Source organism: Zea mays, chromosome 10, assembly GCF_902167145.1.
Source record: "Zea mays cultivar B73 chromosome 10, Zm-B73-REFERENCE-NAM-5.0, whole genome shotgun sequence".
Classification (NCBI taxonomy): Eukaryota; Viridiplantae; Streptophyta; class Magnoliopsida; order Poales; family Poaceae; genus Zea; species Zea mays.
In genome coordinates, this window is record NC_050105.1 from 95,438,610 (window position 1) to 95,461,213 (window position 22,604).

General features: G+C 42.8%; 3 protein-coding genes and 1 pseudogene across 8 annotated transcripts; all 4 read right to left on the minus strand.

Annotated features, from left to right (window-relative positions):
- Nucleotides 1-1,107: 1,107 nt before the first annotated feature.
- LOC103641414 (uncharacterized) lies at nt 1,108-1,567 on the minus strand. Its single transcript, XM_008664766.2, has one exon. The coding sequence runs from the start codon at nt 1,515-1,517 to the stop codon at nt 1,206-1,208; it is 312 nt and encodes a 103-aa protein (XP_008662988.1). The 5' UTR covers nt 1,518-1,567; the 3' UTR covers nt 1,108-1,205.
- A 2,934-nt stretch (nt 1,568-4,501) lies between these two features.
- Nucleotides 4,502-9,181, minus strand: LOC103641413 (uncharacterized). Its single transcript, XM_020545422.2, has 11 exons — nt 8,974-9,181; nt 7,682-7,782; nt 7,361-7,447; nt 7,078-7,264; nt 6,901-6,993; nt 6,750-6,827; nt 6,386-6,645; nt 5,778-5,993; nt 5,611-5,700; nt 5,131-5,235; nt 4,502-5,048 (listed from the first exon to the last, which is right to left on the minus strand). The coding sequence occupies exons 1-11, from the start codon at nt 9,179-9,181 to the stop codon at nt 4,650-4,652; spliced, it is 1,824 nt and encodes a 607-aa protein (XP_020401011.2). The 3' UTR covers nt 4,502-4,649.
- Nucleotides 9,182-9,363: 182 nt separating this feature from the next.
- LOC109942866 (uncharacterized) lies at nt 9,364-10,551 on the minus strand (annotated as a pseudogene).
- Nucleotides 10,552-12,743: 2,192 nt separating this feature from the next.
- On the minus strand, nt 12,744-17,890 carry LOC103641416 (uncharacterized). Of its 6 annotated transcripts, none has more exons than XR_004853196.1 (5): nt 17,548-17,890; nt 14,478-17,020; nt 14,312-14,399; nt 13,170-14,239; nt 12,820-13,087 (listed from the first exon to the last, which is right to left on the minus strand). XR_004853196.1 is itself a non-coding variant. In XM_008664767.4 (5 exons), the coding sequence occupies exons 2-5, from the start codon at nt 15,956-15,958 to the stop codon at nt 13,465-13,467; spliced, it is 1,896 nt and encodes a 631-aa protein (XP_008662989.1). In that variant the 5' UTR covers nt 15,959-17,020; nt 17,548-17,890; the 3' UTR covers nt 13,288-13,464. The 6 variants fall into 6 exon arrangements, 2 of the variants coding, with proteins under 2 accessions (XP_008662989.1, XP_008662990.1); XR_004853198.1 differs by having other exon boundaries at nt 17,689-17,874; XM_008664767.4 differs by lacking the exon at nt 12,820-13,087 and having other exon boundaries at nt 13,288-13,613; nt 14,062-14,239.
- Nucleotides 17,891-22,604: the final 4,714 nt, after the last annotated feature.

Here is a 22,604-nt window from a genome sequence, read left to right on the forward strand (position 1 = left end):
TGATGGCTCCCCGCGTGCGTCCATGACGACGGTGGTTCTCGGCCCCCTACGAAAGCAAGGATACGTCAGCAAGATTCCAGCAGCACCGACAGCTGTGCTTCTACAGGGCTCAAGCACTTCTCCGACGGCCACGTTATCGCCTACGCAGGGCTCAAGCACTTCTCCGACAGCCACGTTGGCATGTACACAGGGCTCAGGCACCTCTCTGTCAGACACGTTAGCGCATAGCTACACCCCCATTGTACACCTGGACCCTCTCCTTGCATCTATAAAAGGGAGGTCGAGGGCCTTCGTGAGTGAGGGTCGTGCGGGAGAACGAGCTGACGAACAGGCTCACTCTCTCTCTCTCTCTCGCGAACGCTTGTAACCCCTACTACGAGCACACCCCCCTGGTGCGAGATAACACGAGCCGCGCTTTCCACTTGTGTTCCATCTTGCGCCAACCCATCTGGGCAGGGGCACGCAGCGACAAATTTACTCGTCGGTCCAGGGACCCCTCGGGGTCGAAACGCCGACAATATTGATATCAAGTACCACTTCATTTGTGATATTGTTGCTGAAGGCAAGATTAAAGTGGACAAGATACATACAGATGAAAATTTTGCAGACATGCTTATGAAGCCACTAAGTTCAAGCATTTCTTGACTTGGTAGGTATTTGTGGAGCTTAGCACCCAAGTGGTGTTTGCGGAAACAATTTTATAGATTTAGCGTAAATTGGAGCATGATCTTATCTCTATCTCACTTGCCTATATAAATAGGCCCCCTTATACCCTGTACAACACAACACATAATAGATATGTTTTCCTGTGGGGTTTTTTCCTCCATATTAGGGAGTTTTTTTAACATTAAGGGCTTGTTTGGCAACACCATTTTTCTATATGATTTTTATTTTCTCAAACAAAATTAGTTTATTTTCCCTTAGTAAAATAAGAATCATTTGGAAAAATGAGCTGGTTCCCAAACTAGCTTTAAACTCGGTGTCTCTTTTTTTTTTCGGCTACAATCCTAACAGACTGAAAATGTGTATCCAAATAAACATGAATATGGATGTATGTGTAAGGTGGAGAGTGGTTTATTATATATTACACGTACAAGCGGTTCATGATTACAAAGAAGACGTACAGACTCTCTCCCTGTTGGTGCATGGGAGGTTTATTCAGCAGGTACTATACGTAGGACATTATTTGGGATGATAGTACTACTTCACTTGGCATTAGCCTTTGGGTCGTCAGCGCCGGGGATGATCTTGCTGCTGCAGATGCAGTCGTTCTTGAGGACGCAGTCGACAAAGCAGGTCTGGACAGCATCAGCCGACTCAAGGATGCACTTACCGGCACAGGCGCAGTTCTTGGAGCAGATGCACTCGTTGTTGGGAACACGAGGATCAATCACCGTTTCGGTGCAGATGTTGCTGGGATTGGGATGTTCTACGGCCATTCCGACGATGATTTGGCCGACGACGGCCAGCAGCATCAAGCAAACAATTGTCATCTTCCTCTGTGCACGGGAAGCCATGGCGACGGCCGACGGGTTTTGTGTAACTGTGTGAGCGATAGATGGCTACTCGTTTCTGCGAGTTGCTGTGTGCCGGCCGCTCCATATGGCGTTGGTATTTATAGGCAACAAACGGCCTAAGCATCTAAAGATATCTTGATACAGCTCTCTGCGTCTCTCCCAGCGCGCCACCCCGGTGTCGATGGACCCCACCTGGAAATGCATGCATGCATCCTCTAAAACTGTCGACCTGCATGCATTCGGTACAGGAAAATTGGGAATTTTTTGCGAAAACTTCTCATGTACGAAAAGACAGGAAGAGAGGTGCTAGCGGATAAGGGCTCTAATCTCTTGGAACGATTTTCCAAAGACAGCTAAGGCTATTCACGAAGTGATTTTCTTAGCACTATTGTCATATCATCAAAAGTGTTATTAAGAATGAAACAATGCCTATCAATAAAAAATTCACTTCACTATTTCATAGACTGACTTATTAAATATTATTTCATAGACTAGCATACTAATTAAATGGTGCAACTCAATAACCAATAAAAGTCAGAAAAATATATGAATATAAAAAAATCACTCTCAATCGAGGTTTCACACGGTTTCTAAGATCTTGGAAACGAGACGACATAATTTCATCCTCGTAAAATTAGTTTCGTCCCATGAAACCCATTTAAATGTTATGCAATGTCATAAAAAATCTTATGTGGCACAATATTAAATGTGCATGAAACACTATGAAACTACTAGTGAGAATAGCCTAAGAGACTGCATGATATAACCTTAAGCCCCTAGAGACATAATATGCAATCAAGACATAATATGTATAGAGTCACGTAGAGACTGGTTCACTTAGCTCCCTAGAGACTCCTTAAAAGACCCCTCATTTAATTAGGTTGTATATGCCTTAAAATATCATGCATGGCTCTTCTTCGTTGGTGGCCTCCCAAGGGGTAGGTAGCAACAACATATGTGTTGAGCACTGTTTGTGGCCCTGGGCGCGTTCGGACGGTCCGGCCTGCGGATGGTCTGGCCAGCGGACGGTCAACCCTTAGGCGCGGACAGTCCGTGATTAGATCAGATCAGGCGGATTAACTCCTATTTCCACACATGTTTATCCCTTTAAACTCGTGGGAGTTGTTGCAGGACGCCTAGGAACAGGTCCAGACCTCACCCCTTATATATTTAAAGGGGTACGATCGATTGAAGCTCTAACAATCAAAATAAAATCAATATATCTTCCTATCTTTTACTTTTGCCCTAGGAGTTGACAGTAACTTAGCTTTCTTCATCTCGATATTCGCCTCTCTTTGACTCTGTGTCGTCTAGATGCGTCATGTGTGGCCTACCGATCCCAAGACAAGCTCTAAGATCTTTCTTCCCTGGTAGGGTCCCTCCTAGGACGTCAGATCCAGGTGCTGTTGGCGAACGTCGCCGCCTCTGTGGACACGCAGACCATTCGGCCACCGGGCGCGGACTATCCGATTCGGCACAGAGAGGACTCAGCTCCCGCCACATGTCGTGAACTGTTCGGCCCTAGGTCACGAGCCATCCACGCTGTCGCAGAGAGCACCGCCACCGATACACCTCGCTATGATAGGTACCCAGATCGGCGTCAACACACTTTTTATGACTCTGACCTGCTGTTGTTATCCCAAAGTAAGTGAAACAAACAAAATCCAATCTCTTATATCTTACATAGATGAGCAATGAGAGCAAATGCAACAAATAATAAGGGGTATGCACTGCAGGAATTGTAAAGATTCCCGTCGGCCAGGGTAACTCCCGTCGGGCAGAGCAAAGGCCGACGGGGATAAAGTAATTCCCGTTGGCTACCTAACAGCCGACGGGCATTAATTAACTCCCGTCGGCCTGTGTCATCGGGAATTACTTTATCCCCGTCGGCCTTTGCTCTAGCCGACAGGGATTAACTTATTCTCGTCGGCCCCGTTCTCTCGTCGACGGGAATTAAAGTTTTATGAGCCAGAGCACAGCCGTGCGGGTTCATTTCGTCTGCTTCATCTGGTCCGTGTTCACAAACCGCCATCGCCCTCGAGGATTTGGAGCGCTGCCACCCCCGTCGGCCCTGACCACCGCCTCCCCCAAGCGTCGTCGCCCCCCTCCCCCCGGCCCCCACCGCTGCCGCCCTCGCCGCCCCCAAGCCCCCGAGCTCCGCCGCCCCCGACCGCCGCCACCCCGAGGGCTCACCATCCAGTCCGCGCTCGATTCGTCGAGGTATAATCTTATATCTAAATGTAAATGAATATTTGATTATTTTCGTCGGTTTTTTGTGGACGACGGGAGTTAACTTTCATGTGATTAGAGTTAGTTTAAATTTGTTAATTGATAGTGTTCTTAGTTTTCATATGACTTCATGCATTATACTTGCTAGTTTTAATATCACATGTGTGGCTTGATGTTAGGTAAGTATTAATTCTATTATTATAGTAGATTTAACTTATGCTATTGAATTGTTGACACTACAAGAAACCCCTTAATCAATGACATACCAATTTCGTCATAAATTAGCAAAAATCCATCACAAAGCTAAAACTATGACGCTTTTTCATAACGTCATGTAATGGGCATCACGGTTTGCTATTTATGATGGTTCTTTAAAATCGTCATGGATCATATCAGTCTGTGACGTTTTTTAACCGTCGTAGAATGCCTTGAGCCCAAACAACCCAGCCCAAGCCCAGACTTAATGACGTAAATAAACGTCACAAATTGTTGACACGTAGGATAAAATTCGTCATAGATATCACTGCCACATGGCACATGTGCCAATATGGAAAATGATGTGGCATGCATGCTATCATCCTACATGGGCCAGGAGCTTGGTCCAATAACCTTATGAGAATTATTGCCCATTTATTTGTTTTTAGCATAACTATTTTAGCCCACTTGCTGATCCATTTGTAAAAGCAACCGATTACAATTTGTAATGATTTTAATTTTATTTTCCACAGTTCAAAATAATATCTCAACATCAATAATATAATAACATCACAAGGATAAAATTGCCAACCAATATCATTCCAACACAAATCAAGTTGCCATCCAAAGTCACTCCATCACAGTAATAACATAAGACTACAACACCAAAACCTATATTGAACCTGACTTCACATACCACACATGCAACTAACGTGGTTGAAATTTACTAAACAAAAGTTGGAGCTTGGCATCCATGGCAGCTTGCCTCTTCTTCATCTCTGCTTCCATCTCAACTTGCCTCTTCTTCAATTCCTCTTGCTCCTTGATCCGTGACTCTTCTGCTTCATGCATTTGCTTTGACAATACTTCTAGTTCCTCCCGTTGGGTGTTGACAACAGATCGAAGAGCACTATTTGCTCTCTTCTCTACTTCAAGTTGTGCTTCGATATTTCTTACACTAGACCTTGGATAAGCACTTTGTATCCCCACATTTTGAAGGAACAAATTTTTCTTTGTATTTTGAGCAAGTACATCAGCAACAACTTCAGTCACAAACATTTCTTGTTCACCTTCTGTTGGTGTAGACCACTTGTTTTCTATTTCAGTCTAGCATGCAAGAAACAAACATGGTTACAGATCAAGAAACCATAAGCATTCAATGAGAACTTTTTTATTATAACAATCTTACTATAACTTGTTGAACAGAAGATGAATAGCATTTCTTTATCTTGCTGTAGTGACACTCCTTAAATAAATCCAGTGCATCAGGTTCTTGATCAATGTATTTATCTCCCTGGTATAAAAACATTCACAGCAATAAGATTCTCTAGAAATAATGAACTTATATTTGCAGTCATATCAGCAATAAGTTCTTTGATCACAACAATGTTCATGTCTATACAAACAAGAACAGAACAACACTTATTGAGAGAACTAAGACCACAACCTGTAACAGAACAACACTTATTCACATCACATTGTTTAATTTCTACTAAAATATTTTGCTCACTAGAAACTAAGAACACAATGTGAAACTAGAAACACAATCTAGAACAACAGATAGATTAGTCTCAAGAACCGATTTGCAACACATGAAGGAATGACTGCAATAGCATACACACTTTCCTCATCCATAAATCCTAAGACTACAAGTAAACACACAACTTACCAAATTTTCTACATGAACCATGTAGCTACGAGAGCCAGTTGTTTGATGGAATTTAACTTTGGATCGATTCTCTTTGTTTTTTTGAGATGTCTCCTACATCAATTATAGAATACATGTAAGGCACAAGTAGCATGTATTACACACGAATTCAGATTTTGGGAAGATACATACCACTTTTTTGGACTCTTCCAATACTCCACAAGTTCATTCCACTCTTCATCAGTCATAGATCTGATTGGAGATTTTTTTGCCACTAGATGTAGCGGAAAAGGATCAAAGTACTTTTTCTTGAGCCGGTATCGTTGTTGTCGAACTGCACTCTTCATCATCTGGGAACAAGCCTTTTGAACTGGTGCATCACTTGTGTTAATGTCAAACTTTGCCTATTCAAGTAAGACAATTTGTTAGACATCCACTTGTGTCGATATCAAACCTTGAGGGTAACTAAATATAAAAAATGAACGAGAAGTAACATCATAGATAATCTGAATATGTCAATGTGGATGAAAATGAAGAAAGTAAAGCTACCATGTAAGAACGGTGATATTGAACATCGATTCAAAATGGTACAAAACTACAATATGAGATAATAATTCAAAATGATGGTACATTAAAGAGAGAACTATAGTGTAAGAATGATGATATTTGAACATCAATTCAAAATGGTGCAAACTACAGTCTTAGATAATCATTTAAAATGATGCTACATTAAAACAATGGTGAAGAATATATGCAAGTAAACAAGACCAAATCTAATTAGTGGTGGATCACTTACACTAAGTTTTCCTGTAAATAGATTGAATAGGCCTGAATGGTTCTTGTAATCCTTCCAATGTTTGAACACTGGCACATGGTTCCTCACAACAATGTTGCATTCAGTTGCAAACTTAGCAGCAACAAGTGGTGCCATAGGCCTTATCTTCCCTTCAGGAATAACAACTTGCAACTTTCCACGCAAACCTCGGTTAATTCTATGAAGACCATGTCCCATATTGATTCCCCTTTCCCACCGATCATTCTGACCTAATTCTAAATCTATAGAAAAGTATAAATTATTGAGATGGATAGAACATGGATCCAAGATATGCAAGCAATGGTCAATTAATAAGTAAAACTAAAGAGGTAATTTGGAAAATGACCTCCGTTCGACATCTGATTAGTGTCATCAACTTGACCTCCAATCGTCATGTTGTTATCAGCTAGGACATCCACATTATCTAAAAGATGGCAGACATAAAAATACATTCATTATCCAATAAAACTAATAGAATGACAGTTATAAATCATCACCTTCATTGCCTGTAGGGTTCTTCCCATCAAAAGGAGCAACATGACCTTCATTGGTCATGTTAGTGTTCTCATCCAAATGGGCATGGCCATTAGCTGAAATAAATTAAAGTCAGTGAGTGCAGTTACCATACAATGAACACCAACAGAATAGCTAAGAAACATAGTAGTTGAACTTGCCTTCAACTATACCCTGTGTGTGGTAATCAATGTTGTGCCTTGGTGTAAGAGTTGCATCAGGTTGAGCAATATTTTTCTTTGACCTTGTAATTCTAGTAGTTTCTTGTTGCGCAAAAACTCTCTTAGACCAGAGCTTGATTGCACCAAGAGAATTATCAGTAGTTCTTATGTTACATTCCTTTGAGCCCTTCATGAAATGAAAGTATGAGTCGATTAATAAAGACAAAAGATATACTTAGCAAGTAAAGATCATTTTATTCTTAATAAGAAAGGGGAATACCACCTTAACATTGTTATCACCAGTCTCATCTTGTGAAATGTCATAATCAGACTCAGAGTCCTCACTATTTCTATGACTTGGCCTATTCCTCTGAGAAATAGAATTTGTGCTTGCAAGCATGCTTGATAAAGCAGGGATTCCTAATTGTTGTAGCCTTGAATTATTCCTCATACATTGTCTTAGACGCAGTTGTTCGTATGGATGCAATGGTGGTTCTAATTTAAGAGAAAATAGGGAAAATCATTTCTTACGTAACAGAACTTTACAACTTATGCTTCACACAAATAGGAAATATATTGAACAAAAATGAGTTGAGGACTGCACCTGATAGCTGAGGTCCATGTGGCCTTTTGACTCCAACCTTCTCACGACCAGGAGGCATCTTTGTGCTGATCCTAGGACTGCGCCACCAATGGATTTTCTTCCTAGGAAAATGAAACAACAAATTTCAATAGCAGAAAATTGGATATTTCATTTAGGATAAATTTTAGTATCAAGGAATCTGAAAGTGGACAGGACAACACATAACAACAATTTCATTGAGCGGAGAGTGGGCAGCAGCAAACCTGCCGTGTAGAAGTGATAAAAAGTTGAGGTAACCACTGCAACACTAACTCAATCGAACATGGTACCCAGTAGGATTTGACTCACAACTACAGAAGCATTCAAGAATGGATTTTCTTCCTAAGAGAATAAACCAACAAATTTCATTAGCAAAAAACTGGACATCTCACTCAAGATAAATTTCGGTTCTTGAAAATAGACGACACGTAACAATCAATTTCATTGGACAGATAAACAATTAACCTATGTGTGCGCCAGCATGGGCACCTCCTCCTTTGCCTCCAGCAGTGGCGGACGCAGGACAAGAATTTAGGGGGGGGGCAAAAACCACATGACAAAATCAACAAATAAACAACTACATTATAAACAACTACTGCCGCATAGCCGCATAGAGTTTAAGTTGTCAGTTATCAATTATGAAAAATTGCAAATCTAGCACAGCTTGTTTGCTTACCTTCCTGACTGCTTGCCTTGATGGAAGGGAGCGGCGATCGACGGGACGGGTCGTCGAGCTGAGTGCGCTACTCGCCTGTGCTGCACCAGAAGACGAAAGTGGATGGGCGAGGCGCCCGGGCCAACGTCGCGCCGGGTACTGTGTGCCGCCACGCCGGCCGCCAGGGCTAGGGGCTAGGGCTGGGGCTGGTCCCTAGACGCTGAGCCTGGATGCCTGGACCTGAGCCGGTCTGGGAACCACCGTCGTGGGGAGGTGGCGGCTACTTTTGCAAAACCTAATTATTTGAGAGGAGGTAACATATATATATATATATAAATATATATATATATATAGGAATAGATAGTATAATTACTTGAGAATGCCATGGCATGCGCTGTCCGTAAAAATGTATGCGGGATTTAAAGGTGGGATAATGAAAATCTTATACTTGCTCATTCTGTATCTATTAAATTCAGGGTTTTTTACATGGGTGACCTTAGATGTGACCAGGTGCTCAGTTTTGCCCCTAGTCTGAGGAACTCCTCGTTTCTACCCTCCCACGCGTAAAAAACATCAGAAGACTGCTTGGCCATCGTTTCCATGACTCTGATGCCGTTACCGTGACCTGCATGTGGGCCCCGCGACCCCTCTCCATCCAAAATTCCCCAAACCCAAATCCTGTACTCGCCTGCCCCGACGCCCCTCCAAGCTCCCCACCTTCGGCGGCACCCGACACCCTTCATCTCCCCACCGCCGGCGGCACTGGGCTTGGCGCCCCCCCTCCCCACCATCTTCTTCCCCACCGACGCGCTCCCGACGCCCTTCATCTCCCCACCGCCGGCGGCACTTGGCTTGGCGCCCCCCTCCCCACCATCTTCTTCCCCACCGACGTGCTCCCGACGCCCCCGCCAAGCTCGCCTCCTCCCCACCGTCGTCTGCTCGGGGCTCGGCGCGCCTCCTCCCCACGTCAATACTGCTCGGCGCGTCTCCCGATCCAAATCGGCCAGCCTCATCTTCTCCCGATCCAAATCGCCATTCTCCCGATCCAAATCTGCCAGCCCCATCTTCCTCCCCGAATCGCCGAGAAGGACGCTCCTGTAGGCCGCATCCCTGCTCCCCCACGGATCCACGGAGCGGCAGCCTCTCTGGACGGGCTTCTTCTCCTGCGCCGCAGCAGGCTTGGAGGAGCGTCTTCACCGTGGAGGAGCGCCGCAGCAGGCCTGGAGGGCTTCTTCGTCGTGGGCCTCCTCTACGCCTGCGCCGCCCTGCTCCACGCCCCGTCTCCCTGCATCCTGCGCGCCATCTTCCCAGGCTCCGGCGTCCTCCTCCCTGCTCCCTACGCCCAGCCCCATCCGCCCGACAACTGGCAGCACATCGGGCCTGTGCAGTGTGAAGGTCTTGACGAGTAGTCAAGCCGCGGCACGCTACTCGCCCCTTCGGAGACGAACGTGATTTGGGAGCACGAGCACCAACTTCACCTGCGACGTAAGTCACTTTCTCCTCCTCAAGCTTGCTGTTTCTGAGCTTGCAGACAACACTACGAAAAAGATAATTCTAAACTGGAGAAACTTTAACAGCAAGCTTGAGGGCGTCGGGTGTGTGGTTGCAGTGTGTGTGTGGTTGCAGTTGTAGGAACTTGGACAGTGTGTGTGTGGTTGCAGTTGTAGGATGTAGTTGTATTTCTAAACTGGAGAAACTTTAACAAACAAGCATCACAAGACACTACATAGAATGGAAGTACAATATATGTGTCTGATACAACCGGCTAACAGTCACACAAACAAGATAATTCCAATTATAACAACATTGTAGCATCACTAGTGTCCGATAAAACGAGAAGTCAAGTGGATTACCTTCGAATTGCCAGCGGCAATGAAATCCCCGTCCACCTCGCCACAGCCCCCGAAGCCTGATCCTTGCTGGATAGGCGGCATGTTCCTATCAGTGACGAATTTAATTTTGGTCCTGTTTGTGATATAACAGTTGTTGCTAACTCATTGTTGCGATATAACAGTTGTTGCTAACTCAAATGCTAAACTGTTTGTGTTTACTAGCATGGATTCACGCATGTCGCGGGCAAGCGGCTCCTCCAATGGAGGACAAGGATGGCACAGTTATGGTCCGGTGTCGCTGATCCACTGCCCCAAATGCGAAAGGTCAGAGTCGCTCGTGAGACTAAGATCGAAAAGGTGAACATGTGCTGAATATTTGTGATGTTGAATTGTGATGGACATTTGTGGTGGTAAATATGTCGATTCAGTCAGGGTCTTGTTGTGATGAGTATGTGATGGCATTCTAGTGTGGAATTTGTGTGCCATGATCTTTTAGTGTTAAATCTAGTGGGAGACAAATTTATTTGAATTCTGGTGTCATGAGATTTGATTCAGAAGACATACTGCAAAAAAAATGGACGTTACATGATTTTGTCTAAAAATCCAAAAAAAACAGGTTCCATACTGCGCTGCAGCCATGAATCAAACCTAGAACCTCCCGCAGTGTGAGAACCAAATTAGCATTACACTATGTCGTATCTCATGTGAAGTCAAAGGAAACTAAACTATCTATATGTTCCGAGTTTGGCTTATAAGTATGTAAAACAAGGTTCAAAAACAAGTTTATATGAAATTATAATTTCAAATTTGTACCTTTTGTTCATCTAACCTTTACAAACTTACTTCATGCATAGGTGTCCATTTTTAGGATTATTTACTAATTTTTGTGGTTTAATTGCCTTCCCTAGCCAGAAAAAATAAATAAATAGTAAATATGGTCAAAAAATAGTGAACCTTGGCATGGAGTCATGTTTTGGTCTTAGTTGCTTAAGGTAAAAAATTCAGAGGATTATGAAAAAGTGTGAATGTAGGTCCTTCACAAACGGACACATCTCTCACTAAGTTTCGGGACATTGAACTACAAATCCAAAGTTTGAGCTACATTTCTTACTTTTTTTGTTTTTTCCCCTTGAAAAGTATACCTTTTGTTCATCTAACCTTTACAAACTTACTTCATGCATAGGTGTCCATTTTTAGGATTATTTACTAATTTCTGTGGTTTAATTGCCTTCCCTAGCCAGAAAAAATAAATAAATAGTAAATATGGTCACAAAATAGTGAAACTTGGCATGGAGTCATGTTTTGGTCTTAGTTGCTTAAGGTAAAAAATTCAGAGGATTATGAAAAAGTGTGAATGTAGGTCCTTCACAAACGCACACATCTCTCACTAAGTTTCGGGACATTGAACTACAACTCCAAAGTTTGAGCTACATTTCTTAATTTTTTTGTTTTTCCCCTTGAAAAGTATACTTTTTGTTCATCTAACCTTTACAAACTTACTTCATGCATAGGTGTCCATTTTTAGGATTATTTACTAATTTCTGTGGTTTAATTGCCTTCCCTAGCCAGAAAAAATAAATAAATAGTAAATATGGTCAAAAATAATGAAACTTGGCATGGAGTCATGTTTTGGTCTTAGTTGCTTAAGGTAAAAAATTCAGAGCATTATGAAAAAGTGTGAATGTAGGTCCTTCACAAACGGACACATCTCTCACCAAGTTTCGGGACATTGAACTACAACTCCAAAGTTTGAGCTACATTTCTTACTTTTTTTGTTTTTTCCCCTTGAAAAGTATACCTTTTGTTCATCTAACCTTTACAAACTTCATGCATAGGTGTCCATTTTTAGGATTATTTACTAATTTTTGTGGTTTAATTGCCTTCCCTAGCCAGAAAAAATAAATAAATAGTAAATATGGTCAAAAAATAGTGAAACTTGGCATGGAGTCATATTTTGGTCTTAGTTGCTTAAGGTAAAAAATTCAGAGCATTATGAAAAAGTGTGACCACAAAAAAAAGGTGCCCGAGAAGGGTCGAACCAAGCACCTTGTACACCATGCAACTAACATAAACCACTGCGCCATGTGTATGTCACAGTAAATCTAACAAAGGAAATTTATTTAACCGATCAAAGTTCTGCAGATTCAAGCATAAGTTCAATCTGCATGCTCTGTTCCACTGCCTTTACGCAAGAACGACTGACCCGACCCGACGGAGATCATAGAGTATCAGATAGGAAGAAGTGTCAGTCCAGATCAAGCTATATGTGTGCTCCACTGCTGGTACACTGCTAGTTCTACATCCTACAGCAGCTGCTTCAGTTCCAGTTCCTACCGCGAGTGGAGTGGAGTGGAGTGCCTGTCCTGGGCTGGGCGCTCCAGCAGTTGGTCATCAGCTAGATGAACCTGGCATACAAAAGCCTGCAAAATTTAGATAAACCTGGCAAACATAAGTTCAATATTAACTCTCCTCAGCCAATCTGCACCGTAAAAGTGCAATCTGCACCGAGCACATTGAACAAGTAAAAATGAGAGAAATGAGAGAAACATTGAAAAAGTGCCTGCAATTTGCAGATGAAACATTCAGCACATTTTCAAACATTCAGTCTGCAGAACTCAGCACAGTTTCAAACATTCAGTCTGCAGAACTCAGCACAGTTTAATGACATTTAGTCTGAAGCAGCAGGTTCAAACATTTAGTTATTCAGTTTAATGACATTCAGTCTGAACTCAGCACAGTTTGATGACATGACAGTACCAAATTCAGCTAAATCTCAGCTACAAGTCCGCAACGAGCCTTTTCTTGATTTTTGCCTTCTTCATAACCTTGGTCGTTGTATTCTTCGTTGGACTGTCTTCAGTTGTACGCGCAACCTCTTTTCCTCTCTTCCTTTTATTTTCCCTACACAAAACATGAAAATAGTAAATAATCATGTGAATTTTAGAAACTTGAAAAAATAAAGTATATTTTAGATGAATATAACCTTGACGAGGCAGCAATGGAGGGCAGCACCAAAGCAAGGTCGGAGGGCTCTACCATAGCAAGACCAACAGAGGAGGGCACGATAGAAGCATCAGAGGAGGGCACGATAGAAGCAGCAAAATAACAAGATCTGAACTCAACATGACCATTATTCATAAAACCATGATCTGAATTGAACATGGTCCATCCAAATAAATATTTCAAGTTACATTCACAATTAAATGGCAGAAAATACTACAGCCTATCCAAATAAATATTACAAGTGTCATTTCACAACTAAATATCAGTAGTATCAGCTATTCGTCATCACTGTCAACATCATTTGTAGCACCTTCTTCGGCTTCGCTGCAATACTCCAAAATTGTATCGTCATCATCTTCTTCTTCACTATCACTCCCATACACTTTTTGGCCATTTTCTTGTACCAATTGAGCAATTTCAGCAGCTTCAAAAATAAGACCTTGTTCATCATCTCTACTTAAAGGCTTCTCATATATATTATCGGAAACTGCTTGTCGACTAGCATTCTCTTCACAACACTCATTTTCTTGATATGCAGGAGCATTATGTTGTGCAACATCATTTTCACTCACATTATAAAGATGTCTATGGTCAAATGTCTGAACAACATGCCAATTTTTACCCAATTTTGTGTCCGCCAAATAGAAGACCTTCCTAGCTTGAGTGGCTAGAATATAGGAATCATTCTTGTACCATAGACTTCCAAAGTTGATGCTTTTAAAAAAGCCATCATCTTTAAGCTCAGTCCTCCCGTCTAGTTTAAACCAGTCACATTTAAACAAAACTACTGATCTCTCATCAAGGTTATGCTCTAACTGAATGATCTCTCTTAAGGTTCCAAAAAAAATCAATTTCTTGACCGTTATGAGTACCTTGTGTCATTACTCCACTATTTTGTGTCTTTCGATGCTTGTCACGGTCACTAGTGTTAAACCGCACACCATTCACTATGCGTGAGGAGTATTTTCGAACTCTGAAATCAGGACCACAAGCCAAGGAAAATAGATCATCATCAGCCTCTTCTTGATTTATATTCCGCATTCTGAGGATCTGCCACATGCAACACATAAATCAGATTCTATAGTGCAAAAATAGCATAAAAAGATATGGATTAAAACTAACATGGGTTCTGAACCAAGTCTGGAATCCTTGTCGCAATGTTCTTTCAATGTTAGGCATGCCATCTCTCTCTAATTCATCTCTGAACATTCTGCAATTTGGAAAAAAGATAACATGTGTTCAATCCAATGATGTCCAGTAAAAAGTACAAAGATAGTAAAGAGCATACCTCATATATTTGTCAACCTGACTACAATTGTTCAGAACATACCATACCATTTGATCAATGGCACTATCATCATACACTAGTTCAGGCGCAGAGGTAAAATTAACTCCATGCCCAAAAACATCAACAGTATAGGCTTCCTCATTAGAAAACCCTTTATTTCTTGGTTCCCGATTAAATTTTGTTTCAACATCATCCATGTATTTAGAGCAAAATGTCAAGCACTCGTCCGCAATATATGCCTCAGCGATTGAGCCTTCCGGTCGTGCCCTGTTCCTCACATAGCGCTTCAAAGTATACAATCGCCTTTCAATTGGGTACATCCAACCATAATGCACAGGACCTCGCAATAATGCCTCATCAGGTAGATGCACAGCTAGATGCACCATCACATCAAAGAAAGCTGGGGGAAATATTTTCTCGAGCTTCACCAAAATTATTGGAATTTCTTTCCTCATTTCAGCCAACACATCCTTTTTAAGAGTTCTGCTGCACAATTCCCTAAAAAATTTCCCCAGATCCGCTAGTGCTTCATAAATATCCTTGTCCAAAAATCCTCTCATGGCAACTGGTAATATTCTTTGCAAAAGAATGTGACAATCATGTGTTTTAAGCCCTTGTAATTTGGTTCCCTCAGCATTTAAACATCTTGATATGTTGGATGCAAATCCATCTGGAAACTTCACCTCCCGCAAAAAATCACAAAAGGCCTTCTTATATTCTGTGGGCAAGGTATATCTTGCATAAGGCATCTCACATGAATCTACATTCCCTCTAAAATGCAACTCCTTTCTAATACCCATATCTTTCAGATCAAGCCTAGCTTTAATTGTATCCTTTGTCTTCCCGGGTATATTGAGAATAGTCCCAATCAAGTTTTCACATATGTTTTTCTCAATGTGCATGATATCAAGATTATGTCTCAGTTTCAAATTCTTCCAATATGGTAACTTCCATAAACTAACCATCCAACTCCAAATTACCACATGATCCTTGTCCAAATTAGAACGTTTCCTTTTCCTACTTCCTTGTTGCTTCCTAGGCCTAACATGTTTGACTCTCTCCAATTCAGCCATCAACTCTTCCATAGAGAATTTACCTGGGGGATCATTGCTTTCATGAAGACCAACAAATTCATTATTTTTGCGCAAGCGATGTCCCACCGGAAGAAAACGAAAATGCCCAAAATAACCAATTTTGCTCCTTAGGCTGTATGAAAGAGATTGCTTATCACAATGAATACATGCAAAAAAACCTTTTGTTTTACGCCCTGAAAGAGTGCCCAAAGCTGGATAATCGTGGATGCACCATAAAACTGCAGCACGTAGGTTAAACTTTTGTCCAGTTAGAGCATCGTAAGTAGGTACACCTGTCCAAAGCTCAAGTAAATCTTCTATAAGAGGCTCTAAAAAAATATCGAAGTCCTTTCCAGGTGATGTAGGACCAGGAATAAGTAAAGCCATCATGAAATTTGACTCCTCCATGCACGCCCAAGGTGAAAGTTGTATGGCACAACAAGTACAGGCCACATGCTGTATTTAGTGTTTTTTCCGAAAAGGGGTTAAACCCATCAGTTGCTAAGCCAAGTCTAAGGTTTCTGGCATCTTTTGCAAAATTTGGATATTTTCTATCAAAATCTTGCCATGCCTCACCATTAGCTGGGTGACTCATTTCATTTTCCTTAGGATTTCGCTTCAGCTTGTGCCACTGTGCTTGTTCTGCTGTTTCTTTGTTCACAAACATCCTCTGTAGCCTAGGTATCAACGGAAAATGGCGCAACACTTTCTGTGGAATCTTCTTTCCTTCAACATCAACCCATCTTGAGAGACCACAAATAGGGCAATTGTCAAGCTTGCTATATTCTTTTCTGAAGAGCACACAATTATTATAGCACACATGTATTGATTCATATCCAAGACCTAATTTCTTTAAAATGCTCTTTGCTTCATAATATGATTTGGGGAGTGTATTGCATTCTAGGAAAGCATCACCTAACAGTTTTAATATTGCAGAAAAGGCGGAGTTGCATATCCTATACAATGACTTCATATAAAGAAGTTTTACCACAAAGGACAACTTCGAAAATTTCGTACAACCTGGATAAAGTTGACGCTTAGCCTCTTTCATCAACGATTTAAAAAATGAATCCTTGCCATTAGGTTCTGGATCATTCTCATTTTCATTGTCTTGCTTATCTTTCTCTGTGCTGTCTAAGTCTTGTAACAACCCATTCAAATTACCATCATCATCAAATTACCATCATCATAGCTGTTGTCCTCAGTCATACCTGACTCATTTAACAAACCATATACATCAAGATTCTCTCCATGATGAATCCATCGAGTATATGTACTTTCCATGCCATTCATCAATATATGCCTCTCCACAAGAGCTTGATGTTGGTACTTTTGATTAAGGCATCTACTACATGGACATAAGATTTCTTCATCCTCTCCAAAGTTCCCATGAATGAAGCTCATAAATTCTTTGACGCCATTTATATATTCATGAGAAAATAGTCTAGCATGCACCCAACTTCTATCCATCTAAACAAGCATGCAAAGAAACATAAATTAACAAGTATGTTCGTAGATGCCTTAACAACAGAGCTCTAAACATGAAAAATAGCTGACAGTGCTCTAAAATTACCAATAACAACAGAGCGTGTAAACAGGCAAAATCAAGTTGGCCCATGGGGAGCTAGTGTTGGGTCCCCGATCCCGGCGACCGACTTCTCAGAAAGCAGCGGCGGCGAACGACGCCGGCGAACGGCGCGTCGTGCTCCTGAAAACCCTCAGGTATGGATTCACCCGGACCCCCCCCCCCCCCCCCCCCCGTCAAACGCAGCGTCCCACGATCTCCACCAAAACCGGATCAACGTGGGCATGCGCAATGCTCACGAGCAACGGGGTCAAACCCACACACAGCGGTCATGGCGCGCTCAGGCACAGCTCTGACGCCCGTGATTCTACGCCAACCACTAAGAAAAACAGCAAGAATAAAAGACTAGCTATCCAACGAGATTAATACTAACTAGTGAATCTTATTCAGACTAACAGCTAGGAGCATGTACCTCGGTTGCTAGAACCAGGCCACCAACACACGCACAACCGCACTACCCTGCCTCCGTAGTGCCCCGTCGCACCAAGATCTGCGTCTCACCGGAGGGTGGAGGGAGCTGGGCGAGGCCGCGAGCAGGAGATCTGCGTCTCACCGGAGGGTGGAGGGAGCTGAGCGAGGCCGCGAGCAGGAGGCGATGCTGGCCGGACCGTCAGCTAGGCAGGACGAGCAGCGACGGTGAAGTCGATCTGGCGCGCAGCTGCACGAAGGAGAAGGGATTGGGGCCGGGGCAAGGTCCTGACTCCTGAGAAACGAGCGGAATAATAAAGCAGCGGCATTATCTTCTTGATTGGATCTGGCCAGACAACATAAGGAACATTATAAATATTTATACAAATGCACATAAAAATTCCATCATGTCATATTCTATGTTGTAGTGGTTCATGGCACATATCTAATAGTATGAGGTCCTGAGTTCAAAACCCAACAAATCCTAACTTATTTTCTTACTCTACTCTAACTCAGTTTTTTATACTCTAATTTTTATTTTTTAAGATAAGAATGTCCCATAGGTTGGTTCGACCAGCACATCATATAAAAAATTATATATGTATATAGTTTTTTACTCTAATTTTTTAAGAATGTTACGTGTGTATTGGTTTTTTACTCTAATTTTTTAAGAATGTTATGTGTGTATTGGTTTTTTACTCTAATTTTTATTTTTAAAAAGAATTTCCTTTAGGTTGGTTCGATCTGCACATAAAAATATTTTATATTTTTTAGTTTCATTTCTTTATTTTTCTCTTCATCTAAAAAATCAGTATGAATCGAGTATTATATGGTCCAATCTTACACTCTAACGCACCGTGATAAATTAAAATTCGTCACCATAGATTGAAAATTATATGACGTTTCATGCAATCAGATTATGACGATTTCAAGTATTCCATCATAAATTACGGGCCTAGTAGCCCACCATTGTAAGTCTATGACAAAATACAATAATCGTCATACATGGTATTGTATTTGTGACGATTTGTAAATACGTCATCGCAAATTTGTCATAAATTAAAGGATTTCTTGTAGTGTGAATTTGATGTTATTTATTGATTAGATTTAACTTATAATATTAGGATGTATGAAGGTTTCGATATTGATAAATTTGATGTTATGGTTAATAAATTTGATGTTCTGAAAATATTATTTAATTTAATAATATCGGGAAATAGATGACTACATATCCCGAACAACCATAGTCTCCTACGCATATCGGGGGTAAATCCACCGATCTACACACAACCGGACCATCCACATGTGAGCGCGGACCATCTAGGCCTGCAACGCCCGACCCCTTTTTTGAACCGAACCACCGATATCCGTACCAGGAAATAGAGTTATTAGTTTTATTGATGGTAATGCCGGATATAATCAGATTTTCATGGCTGAGAAAGATGCGTCTAAAACGACCTTTATATGTACAAGGTTTATTGGGTTGTTTGAGTGAGTTGTCATGACATTGAGTTTAAAAAAATGCTGGTTCCACTTATCAGATGGCTATGAATTTGATCTTTCATGAGTTGTTAGGAAACACTATGGAGGTTTATATTGATGATATAATAGTTAAATCAACTGAATTTGTTTCTCATATAGCTAATTTGCGCAAAGCCTTTCATAAGATGTGTTGGTATGGTTTAAAAATGAACCATCGTAAATATGCTTTTAGGGTGTAAGCTGGAAAGTTTCTAGGATTCATCATTTATGAGCATGGCATAGATATATATCCCGACCGAATTAAGTCCATTCAGAATGTGGGGGCTCCAACGTGTAAGCTTGAAATGCAAAAGTTTCTCGGCAAGGTAAATTATTTACGAAAGTTTATTTCTAACTTAGCCGGGAAGGTTGATGCTTTCACTCCTATACCTTAGCTTAAAAAAGTAATGTCGATTTTACTTGGGGTCAAAACAGCAGGAAGGATTTGATCTTATTAAAAGTTATTTGTCTTTGGCTCCAGTATTGAAAGCACCAAAAGCAGGAGTGCCATTCAGGTTATACATTACAGCCGAAGACAAAGTTATCGAAACTGTTCTGACTCAGGAGCCCCAAGGAAATGAGCATGTTGTGACCTACTTAAGCCGGAGGCTAGTGGATGCTGAAACAAGGTACACCTTCATTGATAAATTATGCTTATGCTTGTTTTATGCATGCATCAAGCTTAAGTGGGACCAGGCAGCCCAGGACGATTTTACACGGGCCCACCGTCCAAATAACGCGCGTGTGGTGACACGTAGCCTTCGTGCTCCTGTGCTAGGTCTTCGGCAGTCGTAGAGGCCTTTGTCGTTTCTAGCTTCGATAGGGGCCGGCAAGGCCTTCGCCAGCTCTTTACGCTCCCTCCGTCTTGGGGCCTTCGCTATTTTAGTCTTTGTCTGCCTTCGCTTTCCCTCTATCATGTTTTATCCCTGTTGTGACAAGGTCGAGCGAGGGGGGCGTTACGCCTTCGCCCCAACACTTGCCCTTCGAGGGGCTAGTTCGACTAAGTGAGCTGGTACCGAAGTATGTCGAGAGATGGCCAAAATGCTGCCCTCGCTCGGTTGAAGTGGCCCCGCAGTTTTTTTTTGAAATGTGACTGTTGAAATGTGACGTTTTACTATGGGACTGTTGAGTTCCTGAGGTGTTTTCCCTTGCCTATAAAAAGCTATGCGCGTGCTGCGGGGGTTTTACCCATCTTCGTGTGGAAAAAACTCTAGCCTTCTTGCTCTCTGCCCGCTTGCCCTCTTTCTCTCTCGCACCGACGTTGATCTGGCTCACGTTAAGCAAACAGCTCGCCGCCGCCGACGGTACATGATCATGCCTTCTTCCTCCTTGTCGTCGTCTGCTGCGACTGCGTCCTCGAACGCGCCGTCGTTGGAGAATACGATTAGCGATCTGGCGGTGGTTGTGGAGCTACAACACAGGCACACAGTGGAGTTTGGTACATCGAGGATTTACTCGGGCCGTGTGCACGAGATGCAGCATTTGGGTTACTTTGGGAATGAAGTTGGGCGGGCGCCAGGGGCTGAAGATGTTCCTGAGCCAGAGGGGGAATTGGTTGTGTTCGAGGCCTTTTTCGCTGCTGGACTCAGCTTGCCGATGCATCGATTCATAATTGAAGTTCTGCGGAAATTCGAAATTCAAATTCATCAGTTGACGCCGAACGTTATGGTAGCATTGGAGAAGTATGTGTGGCCGGTGTCTTCATATGGTGGAGAGTCATCTATTGAGGTCTTCGCCAAAAGTTATTGCTTGCATTGGCAGAAGAAAAAGATAGGTTGACTGATTGCGCAATTTGGGTCCTGCACAATCACGCTGAGGACTGGGAAGACTTCGGCCAAAGTAGTTGAGATTGTTCCTTGTGCTAAGAATAAGTGGGTGAACTAATGGGATTTTTTGTTTTATGTGGCGTTGGGGGATGTCAAAGTGTTGCCTAGTTTGCCTCGGCCATTTTATGCTCGCATTGTTATGTGGCCTTCCCACAATTTAAAGTGAAGCAAGCGGATCAAAACGAGGAGGCCCTTCGCAATGCAGCCCGGTTGAGCAGCGGCCGAGACCTAGTAGAAGAGTCTGTTGCCAGCGGTGTGTGGCCGATGGCTCACGAGTGGAATCTGGGCAAAATTCGGCCTCGCCCGATGACGTCTTTGGGGGATCAGATGGTGCGTAGCCCTGCCTTCGCTATTGATTTGCAAGGATGGGACGTGGTCGCCTTCGTGTGGGAGGTGGAGCTAGAGGAAATTAAGATTGTTGGAAAATATGTGCCAAAGACGGAGATATTGAGAAGCTGGGATATTCACGGTTCCAACGTTAAGTTGAACCGTGTTTTTGAATTGAATAGCTTGCGCTATGGTTCTTACCAGGAGGGGACTCTGCTGATGCCGGGGACGACCGAGGAAAACATGTGAAAACCTGGTCTGAAGAGGGTACCTCAAAGGGAAAGGTTGTGGTCGCAGCAACTCAAAAAAGGAAAATAGATTCATCATGCACGTGCAAGGTACAAAGGGGAAAAGATGGGGTCCAAGGCCTCTAGGCTTTTTGTTGAGGAGTTGTCGGGGACGTGCGTTGGGCTTGGGGAGGTTATGACTTCGCCCAAGCTCTGGGAAACATCTTCGCGCATGCTGAAGGTTACCCGGGGTCCATGGCATAGGAAGGACCCTATTCCTCGGGCCGCTGGCGATTACTATTTTACATCTCGTTTGGCTCGTGAGTTGAAAATCTTTCCTTACGGGAGAAATATTGGTGCTATTGTGTCAACAATGATGGAGAAAGATCGTCAGGAGATCCAACGGAACAAACAGAAAGCCTCACTTCGGCTGGTGGACCTGCGTCACGACACTAAGATGTTGCGCCTAGCGCGAGGGGGGCTGCTCCGGCTACGACGATTCCCCCTGCGAAGTCGTCTTCACCGCCGCAGGTTATTGAAACGATGGTGTCGTAGACCCGTGGAATGTGCCTTATTGAAACGACGATGTCGAAGACCGGGGGAACGGGCCAGGAGTTGTCTGTCGACAACTACCTGGTGGGGGTGTTACCATGTTCAATGCCCAGACCGGGCTACCGCCTGTTGGTAAGTGGGATGTCTTATGGTTTTAAGTAGGGTGATTTTGTTTTTGCTAACTCATGTTTGTTGTGTAGGGGCGGAGGCAGGGAAGCTGGTGGTGGCGCCATTGAAGGTGCCTGCCGGCCCGGGGGGTCCAGCGAAGGGTGTGGCCGGGACTTTGCTGGACCGATGGGTGGAATTTTGCGCCGCTACTGATGGAGGAGGCAAAGTCGCTTTAGCGGCTGCCGCCGAAGGTGTGGAGGTATCTGTCGCACGATAGCTACGATATGTAAGCTTTTGCATTTATATTATTATATTTTTTGTTATGTGCTGATCTTGGCGAATTGTAACGCTGGACGGCGGTCTTCGCTGACCACATTGCATCCGGGGCGCTGACCTCATAGTTGCGTTCCAAGAGGAAACGACTCAAGGGAAAAATTGAGCGCCTTCGGATGCAACATACCGAAGCGATAAGAGATAAGTTAGCGACCGAGAACAAGAGC